The 13,406-nt window shown below is 47.6% G+C and overlaps 7 protein-coding genes across 7 annotated transcripts; 4 read left to right on the top strand and 3 right to left on the bottom strand.

Annotated features, from left to right (window-relative positions):
• Nucleotides 1-138: 138 nt before the first annotated feature.
• Nucleotides 139-1,171, bottom strand: C8R40DRAFT_1094083 (uncharacterized protein). The gene is made up of 2 exons (XM_046227637.1): nt 889-1,171; nt 139-832 (listed from the first exon to the last, which is right to left on the bottom strand). The coding sequence occupies exons 1-2, from the start codon at nt 1,128-1,130 to the stop codon at nt 232-234; spliced, it is 843 nt and encodes a 280-aa protein (XP_046088606.1). The 5' UTR covers nt 1,131-1,171; the 3' UTR covers nt 139-231.
• On the top strand, nt 1,163-2,341 carry C8R40DRAFT_899501 (regulator of volume decrease after cellular swelling-domain-containing protein). Its single transcript, XM_046236619.1, has 3 exons — nt 1,163-1,412; nt 1,468-1,760; nt 1,815-2,341. The coding sequence occupies exons 1-3, from the start codon at nt 1,207-1,209 to the stop codon at nt 2,021-2,023; spliced, it is 708 nt and encodes a 235-aa protein (XP_046088605.1). The 5' UTR covers nt 1,163-1,206; the 3' UTR covers nt 2,024-2,341.
• Nucleotides 2,342-2,497: 156 nt separating this feature from the next.
• Nucleotides 2,498-4,748, bottom strand: C8R40DRAFT_1040053 (P-loop containing nucleoside triphosphate hydrolase protein; the record flags this gene model as incomplete). Its single annotated transcript, XM_046223882.1, has 3 exons — nt 2,498-2,627; nt 2,691-4,627; nt 4,674-4,748. The coding sequence occupies 3 exons, from the start codon at nt 4,746-4,748 to the stop codon at nt 2,498-2,500; spliced, it is 2,142 nt and encodes a 713-aa protein (XP_046088604.1).
• A 100-nt stretch (nt 4,749-4,848) lies between these two features.
• Nucleotides 4,849-5,306, top strand: C8R40DRAFT_1009564 (uncharacterized protein; the record flags this gene model as incomplete). Its single annotated transcript, XM_046222839.1, has 3 exons — nt 4,849-5,087; nt 5,136-5,205; nt 5,259-5,306. Coding segments are annotated over 3 exons (357 nt in total), but the record flags the coding sequence as incomplete, so codon positions are not given.
• Nucleotides 5,307-5,372: 66 nt separating this feature from the next.
• Nucleotides 5,373-7,060, bottom strand: C8R40DRAFT_1159542 (major facilitator superfamily domain-containing protein; the record flags this gene model as incomplete). The annotated part of the gene is made up of 6 exons (XM_046229896.1): nt 5,373-5,628; nt 5,677-5,718; nt 5,778-6,106; nt 6,166-6,586; nt 6,646-6,870; nt 6,924-7,060. 6 exons carry the CDS (start codon nt 7,058-7,060, stop codon nt 5,373-5,375), a joined length of 1,410 nt encoding a protein of 469 aa, XP_046088602.1.
• Nucleotides 7,061-7,171: 111 nt separating this feature from the next.
• Nucleotides 7,172-8,645, top strand: C8R40DRAFT_899508 (uncharacterized protein). The gene is made up of 7 exons (XM_046236620.1): nt 7,172-7,507; nt 7,566-7,652; nt 7,704-7,764; nt 7,819-7,886; nt 7,952-8,005; nt 8,058-8,132; nt 8,211-8,645. Exons 1-7 carry the CDS (start codon nt 7,462-7,464, stop codon nt 8,495-8,497), a joined length of 678 nt encoding a protein of 225 aa, XP_046088601.1. The 5' UTR covers nt 7,172-7,461; the 3' UTR covers nt 8,498-8,645.
• Nucleotides 8,646-8,793: 148 nt separating this feature from the next.
• On the top strand, nt 8,794-13,402 carry C8R40DRAFT_1159541 (regulator of Vps4 activity in the MVB pathway-domain-containing protein; the record flags this gene model as incomplete). Its single annotated transcript, XM_046229895.1, has 12 exons — nt 8,794-8,829; nt 8,884-9,113; nt 9,171-9,241; nt 9,303-9,388; nt 9,445-9,560; nt 9,614-9,696; nt 9,749-9,791; nt 9,845-9,920; nt 9,974-10,654; nt 10,703-10,743; nt 10,796-10,993; nt 11,014-13,402. The coding sequence occupies 12 exons, from the start codon at nt 8,794-8,796 to the stop codon at nt 13,400-13,402; spliced, it is 4,050 nt and encodes a 1,349-aa protein (XP_046088600.1).
• Between the last annotated feature and the right edge of the window lie 4 nt (nt 13,403-13,406).

Genomic DNA, 13,406 nt, shown 5'->3' with positions numbered 1-13,406 from the left:
AGCACTAACAAATGTTGAGGATAGAGTGAAAAAGGAAGAAAGACTTCATGCTGGTGAAATCTGATAATTAGCCGTTTAAACTCCGTCGGAAACCCCGTTGGTAGCCGTCGGTCCGGCGGTTATCTCAGTTTATCCAACGCCTCACTGCATTCTACCTTATTCTACCGAGGTCATAATTTACAAGCCAGTTTTTCGACGATCCGTACTTTCGATCATACATACCATTCAGTATCAGTTCGTTATACAAAGCAACAATTTCCATATTTCCACTCCTTCCCATTCTGCCTGACTGCTCTCCCACTTTTCCCTTCCAACATGTTTTTGCATCACTTTAGCAAGTTTCCTCTTGGGCACTTGTTCCGTCGAGAAGGACCACTGATCTCTAGCCGAAGAAAGAACAGAGTCGATGAAAGCAGGATCCCGGCGTTCGAGACAGAGGAGAATTAGAGGAGAACAAGGGGGGCGGGAAGATTTAGATTCCAATTTACAGGCAGCTAAAGACTGTAAGGAGAGCGCATGAAGAGTGCGTAGAAGGGGCTCGACAATTGACTCTTCGTACACAGTGTCGGAAGTGATTATAAGATTGAAAGGAGAAGAGAGGACGTTGGTGCCATCAGATAATCGCGGGGTATTGGACGCGATAGCACAGTCATTATCCCAGTTCCAATTTTCAGGTAGAACGTGCCAATCTAATTCTCGGACCAATATTTCTCGACTAGGCTTCGCAGCGACATGAAAATTGGATTCAATATTTCTAGCTAGGACACTGCTGATGACTAGTTTCGTATCTGTCGCGTAAACGGTAGAATACCCGAGAGCACTGAGAACGAGACTGGGAGGGAAATGTTGAGAAATAGATCTCAGGAGTAAAAGACAGTGCGTGCTCACGCAGAGAGTCCTATTCCACTCCCTAACTCAATGGCTCTGGCATTCGACGTGTTGCGAGATGGCTTGTGATACTGGGCAATATAGGCCGAAAGACACTGTGCACCAAGCCACAGTGTTGTTCCGGTTGTTCCTATAGAAGAGTAATCATCGGAGTGGCTTTTTTGTGCTAAATGTAATGTAAGCTGAGGGGAGAAAGAATATTCGAGCGTGGACTGATGTTTTGTCTCGTGAGCTGGCTGCATCTGGATAACTTATAAGGAAAAGCGCCCAGAATGTGGCAGTGCAACATTTTCTTCAACGCGCTCATCTTCGCTAGCTATGGCGGCAACATTGGTAACCTCCGTTCCCGGATTCGTGTCTCCTGAAGAACACAGAATCATAGTTGGCTCGACTCCCGCTTCCTTTAATGACATTCCTCCCGTTCTCCGTCACAAGGAAGAATCTGTTTCCGTAACATTTGAGCCATCCCTCGATGGTTTCAGCGAGGATGATGCAAAAGAAGGAATTCTGTATGTCCTAGAGAGGTACATCATGATCACTTTCTAAATCATGACATCTCTCATAACGAAAGTACCACAGTGTTCTGATATTCATGTCAAAAACAGGCAAAGGATTCCAAATCGAATACCCATCGATTACACTACACGCCGTCTCCAGGGGAGACACACCACCGTCCATATACTGTCAGCTGGATGAAAGCTCCGCAAAAGCTATGGAAATGCTTGTTGACCCCGAAGCACCCAAAACCAACGGTAATGTCAAGAAGCCATCTGCGGATGAGAGTGATGAGGAAGACGAAAACGAGGAAGAGGAGACGCAGGAGGACATGGACATGCGAGTGCTCTATATCGTACCAAGTCGCGTGGAATCCCGTGCGTTTGACGCGTTTTCTCTCTCTTTTTCCAAAACTGATCTCAACTACCCAGTCGACCCGATATTTGAAGCTCTATCCCTATGTGCAGCGCTTCATCCAGATCCTCCTGGTTCCGATGATGAAGAAGATTTTGACGAAGCATTTATCGATGCGCCAGACGATACTTTTGAGGTATTCACTGGCACGGAAGACGAAGAGCTAAGCGAAGTCGGGAGGGTGCGCGGTGATTTCATCAACGATAACCGATATGCGCCATACTAGCCTTATATCCTTTTAGGCGGCACTCGCGCATCTTGAAAGTATCATTTATGACCCGTTCGAGAAGAAAGAACAGAGAGAACCGGAAGATTCAGAGGTTGTTGCTGCAGGGGGAGATGCTCAACCTACAAAAAAGGTAGAAGAGGGTGATGGAAAGGTTTGACATGCAGATATGTACCCTTGTGTACTATGATATTCTCTTGGTGACGACATGTTGAGTATACATGCAGAGGTAAAAAATTGTAGGAGGATAAAAATGAATATACAGTATATCAGAGAGTAGACTTGTGGTATGTGTGTTAATTTATCTTTCCCTTAATGCCCTCGGTGGCTATTGACTGTCCTAATCTTGTATCAAAACACACTAGAGTATTGCACTATGTACAATGTACATCCTCGGGGCAACACAAGTATATTCGTAACTTACAATATGAAGATATACTTGCCCATGCGATGTTAAGGATCTTGTTTTAATATTTACTCAACATCATCTTCTCTCTTCCTCTTCATTTCCCTCGATACCTTGTGTTGAGCAGCTTCATGCTTAGCAAGTTCCGGGGGGACCTTAGATACGGGACTCTTGGATATCTCTTGTTTAAGATCATACCTACATGAAGAGAAGCACGTCAGGAAACAAAGACATCTAGTGAAAAAATCGGTAGATACGCACATAACCTCATCATCCTCGTTAGTCAAGAGGGTTATCGCCGTTCCCAACTTACCAGCACGACCAGTACGACCTATACGATGGACGTACGCTTCAATCGTCGAAGCCATTTGGTAGTTGATGACCAGTGTGACATCCTGAACATCAATACCACGTCCAGCCAGATCGGTGGCAACGAGGATGTCCGCCGCACCATCTCTCAGGGCTTGCAAAGCTGCCTCACGTTGCTCCTGATTCTTACCAGAGTGTAAAGTAGACGTGGACCACCCAGCACGGCCGACTTCTTTCGCGATGAGATCCGCCGTTTTCTTCTGGTTGACAAAAACGATGATAGGGCTTCCCCATTGGCCTGTATTGAGAATTTCCAGTAATTTCTGCTTCTTCTTCTCTTCCCCTCCGTGCACGAATTCTACACGCTGCTCGACTGTGTCCACAGCGCGACCAGCTTCACCAATAGTGATGATTGCTGGCCGTTTGAGGTATTTCCGTGCGAGACGCTCGACGGCGGGAGGCATAGTTGCGGAAAAGAGAGTGGTGACCCTGTTGCGGACTTTGGACTTGGAATCAAGAGACAGATCCTCAGATTCCTGCCCTTCACCATATTCGTTACTATCAACATCCATGGGTGTGAGATCAAATGCGGACTCTACGGCACCTCCGTCATCCATTGCACTTCTGGGAAGTCGATCAAGAATGAACAAAAGATCTGCTTCAAATCCTAGATGGACCATACGGTCAGCTTCATCCATAACAACATATCGGCACTGGGAAAGGACAAGGACATGACGCTCAAGGACATCCTTGAGACGACCTGGGGTAGCGATGATTATTTCGGCACCTTCACGCAAATTAAATTGTTGCTCCTCAACAGCACGTCCACCAACAATGGAAACACATTTGAAGCCTAATGGCGTCGCAAATTTTCTCGACTCCGATTCAATTTGTTGCGCAAGCTCACGAGTGGGAGCAAGGATCAAGGCGTAGGGGCCGAGGTGACGGTTTTCGTCGGTGAAAGTAGGAAGAGAAGAGATGAATGCAAGCATTGGAATAACGAAGGCTGCTGTCTTTCCAGAACCGGTTTCAGCAATACCGATGACATCTCGGTTGCTCAGCCCAATGGGAATCGCTTGTCTCTGGATAGGACTAGGTTCCTTATAACCAATTGTCGCGATGACATCTAAGATGGGCTTCGGTATTTCACTTTCTTCCCAACTTCGTAGTGGATGAGGAATCTGGCCTCCTCGTGCACTGATCGAAAAGTCTTCCCTGAATATACGCCAATCCCTCTCTTTCAGCTCAGAAAGAGGTTTTTCTGACCAATGACGCTCGTCTAACCCCGATTTGAGAGCCTTTCGACGTTCAAGGGGGTCCGCAAGGTTGGCTGTAATGGATGACGTCTGGGTGGATGTCGGTCGTATATCGTCCATTCCAGCAAGATGTCCTCTACCAAACATGGTCTGTGCACCTTGCCGGTTTGCGGGCGGAGGGTCATTGGCGAAGGTGTCATCTTGCGCATCCCAGTCAAACACAAACTTGCGGTCATTCATCTTCCGAATCTTACGCTTCTTCTTGTCGACACCAAGATACCGCGACCGTATGGCATCCATGTCTGTCGAAGACATTGGGGGTGTGTATGAAGATTCTGCTGTCTTTTCCGGCGGCGGCGGAGGAGCCATGCCTCTGTCTGCACGGGGCCCGGTTGGGATATTGGGATTGGTAGAGCTGTTAGTCCGGCGGTCGTTGCGGTCGTTGCGGTGATGGTGATTTCGTTCTGGGTGTCCATAGCGTCGATTGTCCCGGTATCTCAGGCCATCTGCCTCTTTCTCCAGTGCAGCCCTATCCTTCTTCGCATTCTCATCCTTGAGTTTCTGCTCCTTGATTTCCTGTGTTCGTTTCGCAATGGCCAGTGCTGCTCGCTCCTCTTTGGACAGGAATTTTGGCTGCAAGGTGATTAGATCTATCCCTCAAGGCTTTGACAATGTATACCTTTGCAGCTGCCTCCTTTTCCTCTTTTTGTTTCTTCAGCAGACTCTCAATCGACACCGGCTCTGTACGCGACATGATGATGATGCGCAAAAGATTCAGAGAAACGCCCAGGAAACGCCTGACCCACGCGTTTTTGGCGCTTATTTTCTTATCTCCCAAAAGAATCATGGCATCGCTCCTCGACGAAGATGGTGCAATTTCGGAATCATTCGAAAATTGCTTGAAGCATATCTTTACAAAATACTGCAATCCAAAATCCACGTTACCCTTTTCAGGAGAATTACCGCCAAATGCATATTTGGACTCTGCCGGACTCGACTCTTGGGCTTCAGATACTAACGGTGAACCATTCTCTGAGGATACGAAGGAAGAAATCCTCCAATTCATGGATGTAACCGATGAAGGCAATCTAACGTGCACTGATTATCCTTTTCTCTGCGATATCTGCTGATGCTCAAATAGGTTCAAAGGTTTCTTGCAAGTCTATCAACTGCAAACGGAGAATGACGAGGAGGAAACTTGGAGAGATCTCGTGCGTTATTCTGTATTCACACTGTACCGTATCATTGTCTAATACACTTCAAGTCGAAACATGGCTATGATCGTTCGTTAGCGTTCGTTGGAAAGGATAGATCTTTCTCGAAGGGACTTACAACTGTCAGTTTATGGATTTTTTTGCATATGATTAATACAGATAAGTTATGTTCTACCAGACCACTTTCGCCACAGGATCGCAGTAATCGCTAGAGCAGCGAAGGAAGTCCCCAAGCAAAAGTAGAATGTGCTTTCCCAACAAATTCTTCCTTGGCACGCCATACCTTTTGGCGAATGTCGAGCGACTATCAGCGCGTATACATAGGAATAAAAAGTGGTCCCAACGAAAGGAGAGTATGTTATGATTCCGAAATTCCGCGCTAGATTGCGTATTCCCCAAATTGAACAAGTAACACCCGGACTAAAAAATGGTGAACGAGCAAAAGATCGGGGAATTAGTAACACTTACAGGACAGTGAAGACTGCTCCGTAGGTGATCCCTGTTCCAACGCTGCAACAAAGTCATTCTCAAAATTTATGTCCAGTAATATACAAAGCCTCCTTACATACCTCAAAAGCCATACATCATGACGGGTTCGAACACCAAAAACCATCCAAGCGCATGATGCGGCCAGAAGCGAGGCTGCCCCGGACAAGAACACGACTCTACTTATACGATGCTTCCTGGTAGTGGCGAATCCTACCAGAAGCCGGTAAGAGAATACTGGGGAAATGAAGTCGGCCAAAGGGCCCACTAATAGCCGTGATAAAGTATTCGAGATGGACAAAATCTTGACTTGTAAGGACGCTGCTTGTTCACCCTTCGAGACCAGCGTTCGCGCCATCCCGGATGGTAATGATAGAGCAATAGTCCCAACATTGGACATGATCATTTCACACTAAATTTTTGAACATCAGTTAGCACCAATCATTAAGTAGAACAGGAGAAAAGACGAACCACTCCGAGAATCATCACCATATATAACGCAAGGAGCCAGAAATTAGAATCCCGTAGTAACTCGAGTGCACTACTATCCCTGGGGTCGGACGTACAATGTGGAGACTGACCTCTATCTAGAAGGCGGCTTCGTTCGTTTGTGATACTGTCTGTTTCCAAAGTAGACGATGACGGAGATGTCGTTGTTGAAGGAACGGTGAGAACAAGGGCGCTAGCAAGGTGAACGATACCGGTAGATATGGCAAGGAATAGCAAGAACCGAGTCACGTCCAGGGAGCCCGTAGAGGTATCAGAGAAAAATCTTCCGCCGACGTAGGATAGAAATAGAGGAGACAGGCCAAACATTGACATTGTGATGCCAGAAGCGATAGTGAGGTAGCTGGTAAAAGTCTTGGTAGCTGAGAAGACGAAGGAAAAATAACTGTAGAATATATCATGATCAGAGGCATGTATTTAGACGAACGAACAAATTGGGCGCACGATAATACCGTTCCTAATCCAGCCATCGCGAAGTATACAGTCAAACGTTCTGCAACGGCAGCATTCGGAAGGCTGGAGCGTGCTGAGGATAAGGATACTTCCAGCGCAGATAGACCGAACGCTGCAGAGAACATAATAGCGGCGAGGAATGAGCAGACTCGAGGTCCATAGCGGTCAATAAGCTTTCCAACGATGGATGAGAACGGATATTGACCGGCCATCCCGCTTTACATAGAGTTCAGAGCTCGAAGGAGCTAAATCATACCAAGCCAACGTACGCTAAAGCTATCGAGCTTAATTGAGGCTGAGTAAGTTTGAGATGCTCTATTAAAGCCGGTGCTAGAAGAGGAAATACGAATATTCCACCAGCGAATAGGCTAAAAATTTCAGTTGTGGTCAGCTCGCATATTAGCATCTTGCCGATGCTTACGATGTACAGACAATAGCAGTACATTGCAATACTTTGTGGAACATCTTGCTCACTTGCCAGGCAGCGCGATGCCAGAATGATGGCAAAGGTGGCCAAAGCGAGGCTTATTGGGCGGTAGTCACTTTCACACGGTAGAACAAAAGGCTCTTTCGCATTCAGTTGCTCGAACAAAGGTTTCCTTACCTCTTTGTTTCCTGCATGGACAATAACATTCATGGCTCGTGGGAACCATCTCAAGCTTTCATCTGATCCTCATTAGACTGAGTCTCCGGAAGACTGTTACGACCCAACGACCTAGACTCCTCTTCTCTCGCTCCTTGGCTGGCCAACCATTCACGATTCTTCAACCTTATCCGCTCTTTGTGTACGAACCAGACTGTATTGCTATGGAATATTCCTCTGTATTTCTAAAGGCTCGAGCCATTACTTTCTGTGAGTATCGATCGGTAACGTCGTGTTCATCTATACATATATTGACACAACCCCTTAGCATTAATATCGTTGATCAGCTTTATCTGGGTCGTAGTATTGTGTGTAGATCTTTTTATCCAGTGGAGCGCTTTGGGCACTTCTGAAAGTGCGTCCCGTCTTACTCAATTCTCGTTCAGATATTGACATTGTTGTTTAGAATCTTTCCTCGCAATCATGTTATTGTCGAATACATTAACCTTGGTACTACTTCTTGTTCTGTGAGGAGGAGCCGCTTTCTACATGTCTCTCCTACTAATGCATCGATTGCATAGACTTATACTACCGTTCCGCCCTTGGTTGGATGGAGCCCGACTCATGCTGCTATTAATTACCCACGTTGGTCTGTGGTCAACTGGCTTCTTGAGCTCGCGTGTACGCGTTTTACTTACCCGTATATGTGCTCAGGCATTGCATCTAGCTTTGTTGTGTGGAACGCAAAATTTACTTGTCCTACCAAAAGTAAGCTCTTCTAGACGATGGATAGTCGTTGCGCTGATTCCAAATTACTTAGCTGCAGATGAAGAAGGGGTCTGCAGACTCCTAAATATTTATATCTTGATTGCAAACTGGATCATTCCTGCTGCCCGTGCGTTTACTTCGATATGGCCAATGGGAATCTAATCATTTTCATATGTAGTTGTGGTATATGCTCTAGGGCTAGCAGTCATGCTGTACAAGCGGCGGAAATTAAGGGCAGCTTCATCCGACCTCGAATCATCTAAGCCTCGCCAAAGCCGTCAATCTATTTTGCCTATAATGAATCCCGAAGACATTACACATTCCAGTATGTCAACGCCACACATCAGTGTCATTAGCCAGCAACGCCGGGAGTCTCTCTGGGGGACCAACGCTTCTTCCAGTCCTCACCATTCGACTGTCGAAAACAAACGCGGTAGTAGTGCAGGAAGGAGTCGACTTTCTAAACCGCTACCGGGTTGGATGTATTATTAACTTCGTCACTTACATCGAGCATGTAACGAATCACTTGGATCAATACCCATCTGTCGCTCAGAAATGTACATACGGGGCTGTTGTTTCTTTAACTTAGAATGTTGCCCGTCAGGACGGTCAATTCTGCCCCCCGTTACCATATGTAGTGCAGTGGTCCACGGTCCACGTGGGAAGGCAAATCCTTCTCAATCTCCTTCATGAGTACATAGAATTCTCCCAGATCCATCCGCTTCTACTCTGATTACTGCCCAACATCTACACGAATATTGAACGACCGTCACGATACAGACCTGTGAATGGCTTTACCTCAATGGGAACTCACTTCTGTCAAGGTCGGTTACAGCATGCGAGTAGAATGTTTACACAGCTCAATATGGTTGCTTCAGGCTCAACTGAGGCTAACTAGCCAAAGGCTCGGACACTTGCAGGAGAAGAACGACTCGAGAGGGAGTATCACTCGACGTGATATTGCGACTTTACTTCAACAAGGCAATGTCGGCCTAGCGCGGGTCAAGGCACAAAATTTGTTCCAGGATGATATACAGGGAGATGTTTTCGAGATGTTGGTAATGCATGTCGGTGTGATTCTGGAGCATATCATGGAGTTGGAACACAAGTGAGTAATCATTAGCCTTTACCGACATGCTATGTCATTTACTTACCCTTACAAAAGGTCTCCTAGTCCGGCCGTAATTGAAGCTGCATCCAGTATCATATATGCTTCTCCTCGTGTAGACTCCAGAGGTCGCCTTCCAACCATTCCATTCCCTCGAATTTCTAACATCCAAGTCTTTAGACCTTCAAGTTGTACGTGAGTTATTGGTCAACCGCATGGGCTCCGACTTTGCGCGCGCTTCCATGGGGAACCGCGACCGATGCGTCTCAGATCGTGTACAAACTGTTCGCATTTCATCCTAAATGCCGGTACTCATCGTCATATATATTAGATTGTGAGAGACCTTACCGCTCCTCCCCCGAACGCTACCCAAATCGACGCGTATCTCTCGAATATCGCAACGGCGTATGGCGTGCAATGGCAGCCAGATCCTCGGCGTCAGGATATGTGAGTGCAAATGTACTCTTCAGTTTCATTTATTTTGATCATTCGTTACGTAGAGTGGGTCCTCTTTCAGAAATTTTGGACCCTCAATCCTCACCTGTCGTCGACGTAGCTGTCCTCCGCAAGCTTTGCGCCCGGGGTGCGAAGATTTGATATCCTACGACAAGGGTTGTACTAACGGGTATCCGTAGGTATACCAGATGAACCTGCTACACTTCGACCTCGAATATGGAGGTGAGTTCATTCCAGGTAACTGTTTTCTCTAGTCACGTCAATGAAATTTCAAGAGTCCTCCTGGGAACACTTCCTGTGCTCAAAGCTTCATGGTCGAAGGAAGCTAGTAAGCAGAGGGAGAATTACTATGTAAGTGTAATAGCCGTTTCACAAAGTTTTCAATGAATTGACATATCGCGTAGGACCTTGTTCGTCGGTTGTTAGCACCATTTGGAGACCTTCCAGATCCGACCACCCCATTATCATCGCTCGACCTTTCTTTAGTCAAAGTCGCCAAACAACTTTCAGGCATCCCTTCTGATCTCTTTGGCGGCCTCCAGGATGAACCGGAATCCTCGAATCTTTGCCCTCTAGATAACTCTGCTCCGGACCGCCTGAAAATCACTTGCTCAAATAATCTCAGTGCCCGTCTTCAAATTATTCAGAAGACACGACATCCCGATTCCTCGCCGTCTATTCCTGAGATAAGATTGGAACCGGATGCTCCGGATGACGCTTCTGAAGTATCTGCAACGGAAAACCGAAACTCTGGACCCACGGTTCTTCACCCTTCCAACGCTTTCGGTGCTCAGGCTCATGAAAGACACGCATCTGCGTTACTCCGTTTGTTGTATTTACATTCTTCGGTTAATCCAGGAAATCTCTCGCCTCATATCCCTGCACTACTTCTTCCTTTGTACTCGGTCTTGAATCAAGAGGTCGAGCCGGATGATCTCGCTCACGTAGAAGCTGACACTTTTTGGTTATTCGAAACAATGGTTGGCGAATTTTCTGAATTGGAAGATGAAGAAGGTGGGAATATGTGGATGCACAAGTTCAGCGAGCGTCTAAATTGGGCTGATAGTGATTTGCGCGACAATCTGGTACCTTCTTCTTCTTTTCAGTCGGTTTAGCCTCACCTTGTTTACCAGTTTTCGAAAGGTCTCGACCCTGCTTTGCCACATTATTCATAGTGCGTGCGCAATTCTTGACTTACGCCCAGTTGCCAACTGGTTTCTTCGCAGTCGATGGCTGGCCCCTCTTCTTACTCAAACATTACCGGTTTCATCAGTAATCATCGTCTGGGATGCCCTCTTTGCCTGCCAGATGCGTGACCGACAAAATTTTAAGCTGGAATTTCTTGTCGACGTATGCACAGCAATGCTTCTTCGTGCAAGGGCTGCTCTCCTCAGGTGCATTCTTTTTTCCCGTCCCCAAGTTACGTTATTCATCCTTATCCTAGACTCGGCAAAAGCGAGCTCAAGTCGCCCAGTTTGTGGACAGATGAGGCGGCTGGCGTCCCTCCGCCATCACCCTTGCGCCCTTGGGAATTGAGTGATGCATTTTTACAAGGGATGGCGCTGCTACAACATTATCCAATTCAAGTAGCGGGTGGCATCGACAGTGTTTTGCAAACGGCTTCTGAGCTTCGGCATCGCCGTGAGGATGAAGCTAAACTTGCTGCGATAAATCCTCTCACATTTGGAGACCGCTTGCGCCTGTCAGTGTGGAAGGGATTCACAAACCAGCAGGCCTCCCCAGAACGATCTCCGTCTCCCTCCGAGCTATCAGAGGACGATCAGGATGCCTCGGGAAATGACACAGAAACACAGCAATTGATTATTGATTCTGGCCTAACTTCACGATTAGCCACAACAGTGTGGAAAGGGATTACAAACCAAACTGCCATGGAACCTCCTCCATCTCCTTTAAGCCCTCTCACTCCCTCTCACTCTCCCAGCCGAGACACACGCACGTCTCCCGCGATATTTATCGACGATACTTCAGAAAGCAACATTGAGCTGGGCAGCAATGAATCCAAATTAACCAGCCGATTGGCAGCCACAATATGGAGAGGGATTACAAATCAGACGGTGATGGAACCTCCTCCGAGTCCCCTCGCGCGTAGCAGATCTTCGTCGCATTCTGTTCCGCATACACCATCATCCCCGTCTATAGTCGTTACAGAATCCGAGCCGACCGCTTCAACTTCCAAAGGCTGGCCGTCATCTACTAGTCTCTGGAATTACGCTGAGAAGCTCAAAGAGTCTAATGCGGCTGCTACGTTCTCCAAAGTTAGTAGCAATTGGCAAGCGAAAGCCCTTGCTAGTTCATGGAGTACACGGAAAAGTGACACCACTGAAAATCACCCAGTACACCCGCACTCGGTCGACCCTCTTCGCCACTCGGACCCACATCAGGATTCTTGGTTCAAGTCAACCGAAACCCGACGAATATCAGTTCCAGACCCTGACAGATCAAAAGTCTACTCTCCCCCAGCTCGACCAGTGTTCTTCAAACCTCCGCGGGATACGATGGTGTTTCATGGGAACGGCCCCGTTGTTGATGTTCCTAGTAGTCCCGAATTGTCACCGTCCTCTGAAGGGGGTCTTATGCAGAAGACCAGGAATCTGCAGGCCTCCCTGGCTGCATTGACGCGTAGCTCTGAGACCACTCCTATTGTCCCCGCCACACCGCAACCTAGACCCAAGTCAGGTCCGCGGCCTTTGCTGTTAGGCTCAACATCTATCATAACACCCCGTGGCGAGCGACCCATTTCAAGATCAGAAAACAGTACTCCTCTCAATGGTCCCACGCAGTGGAATGAAGTGATGCAAACCCGCAACAAACACCCAGTCCATCGGGATTCTCTATCCTCAGTTTCTTCGTTGTCGCCCTCTGACGCACTCGCGCGAAATAGATCAGAGTATGATTCAGACAGCCCCGCGCCTGTAAGTAGGAAAGTTGCTTTGAATCGAAAATCTATTTCTCCCATGGCTCCCCACGCAAGGACCGGCTCTATCCCCGCAGGTTCTAATCTTCCTCCGGTACCTCATTTCAGGACAGGGTCCACCTCACATCTCTCGTTATCGTCCTCTTCAGGATCTTCTGCTGCACTAGCTAGCCCAATCGTAGTGTCTCCTCTAAGATCTCCAGGATGGGGACAAGTTTATCTGCCAGATTCGCCGCCTGCAGCACTAGATGGATTACATATGCGCTCGCCCTCTCTGGCAAGCTCCATACAGACCATTATTCCCGAAGAGCATCCGTTGGAGAAGACACAGTCAGCTGATGAAATGCCCTTGGAACCACCCTTACAATCACGAAAGCTTATGCGCAAGAAAACCCCTCCACCTCCGGGTGATACCTCCGACTCGTCTGTCCCAGAGATTCCGAGAAGGAACAACCGTGTGCGCACCAAACGCAACGTTCGACCTCCAAATCTCCGCTTGCAGCAGCAGCCACAGACGATAGTCCCCGAACGTATCATTACCGCTAGTCCCAACTCGCTTGCGGTGGAGTGGCCTCACGATGAACAAGAGCTAGCTACTACACCAAAAGCGTCTAGCTTTTCTGATGTGAACAACTCGACTTCCCCACGATCCGCTCGAAAGGTCCGAAAGGTATCTGCTGAGGGTCGAAGTCCTACTCGCCAACGTAAAACGTCGGGGGAAGGACAGGAGTCTCGCCCGAGAAAGATTTCCACCGAGGCCCGTACAAGAAAAGTGTCAGATGTGAAAAAGTATCGTGATAGTGCTGCGGACATGGGTGACGACGAGGGTTATGATGAACTTTTGAGTGCCTACAGTGAGAGCGAAGGCAGCTCTCGACCTATCTTGTCAGACAACTGATGAA

The sequence above is a fragment of the Lentinula edodes genome (genome assembly GCF_021015755.1).
Source record: "Lentinula edodes strain Le(Bin) 0899 ss11 chromosome Unknown C8R40scaffold_9, whole genome shotgun sequence".
NCBI lineage: Eukaryota > Fungi > Basidiomycota > Agaricomycetes > Agaricales > Omphalotaceae > Lentinula > Lentinula edodes.
The sequence above is the reverse complement of the archived record's forward strand: the minus strand, read 5'-3'. Positions and strand labels throughout refer to the sequence as shown.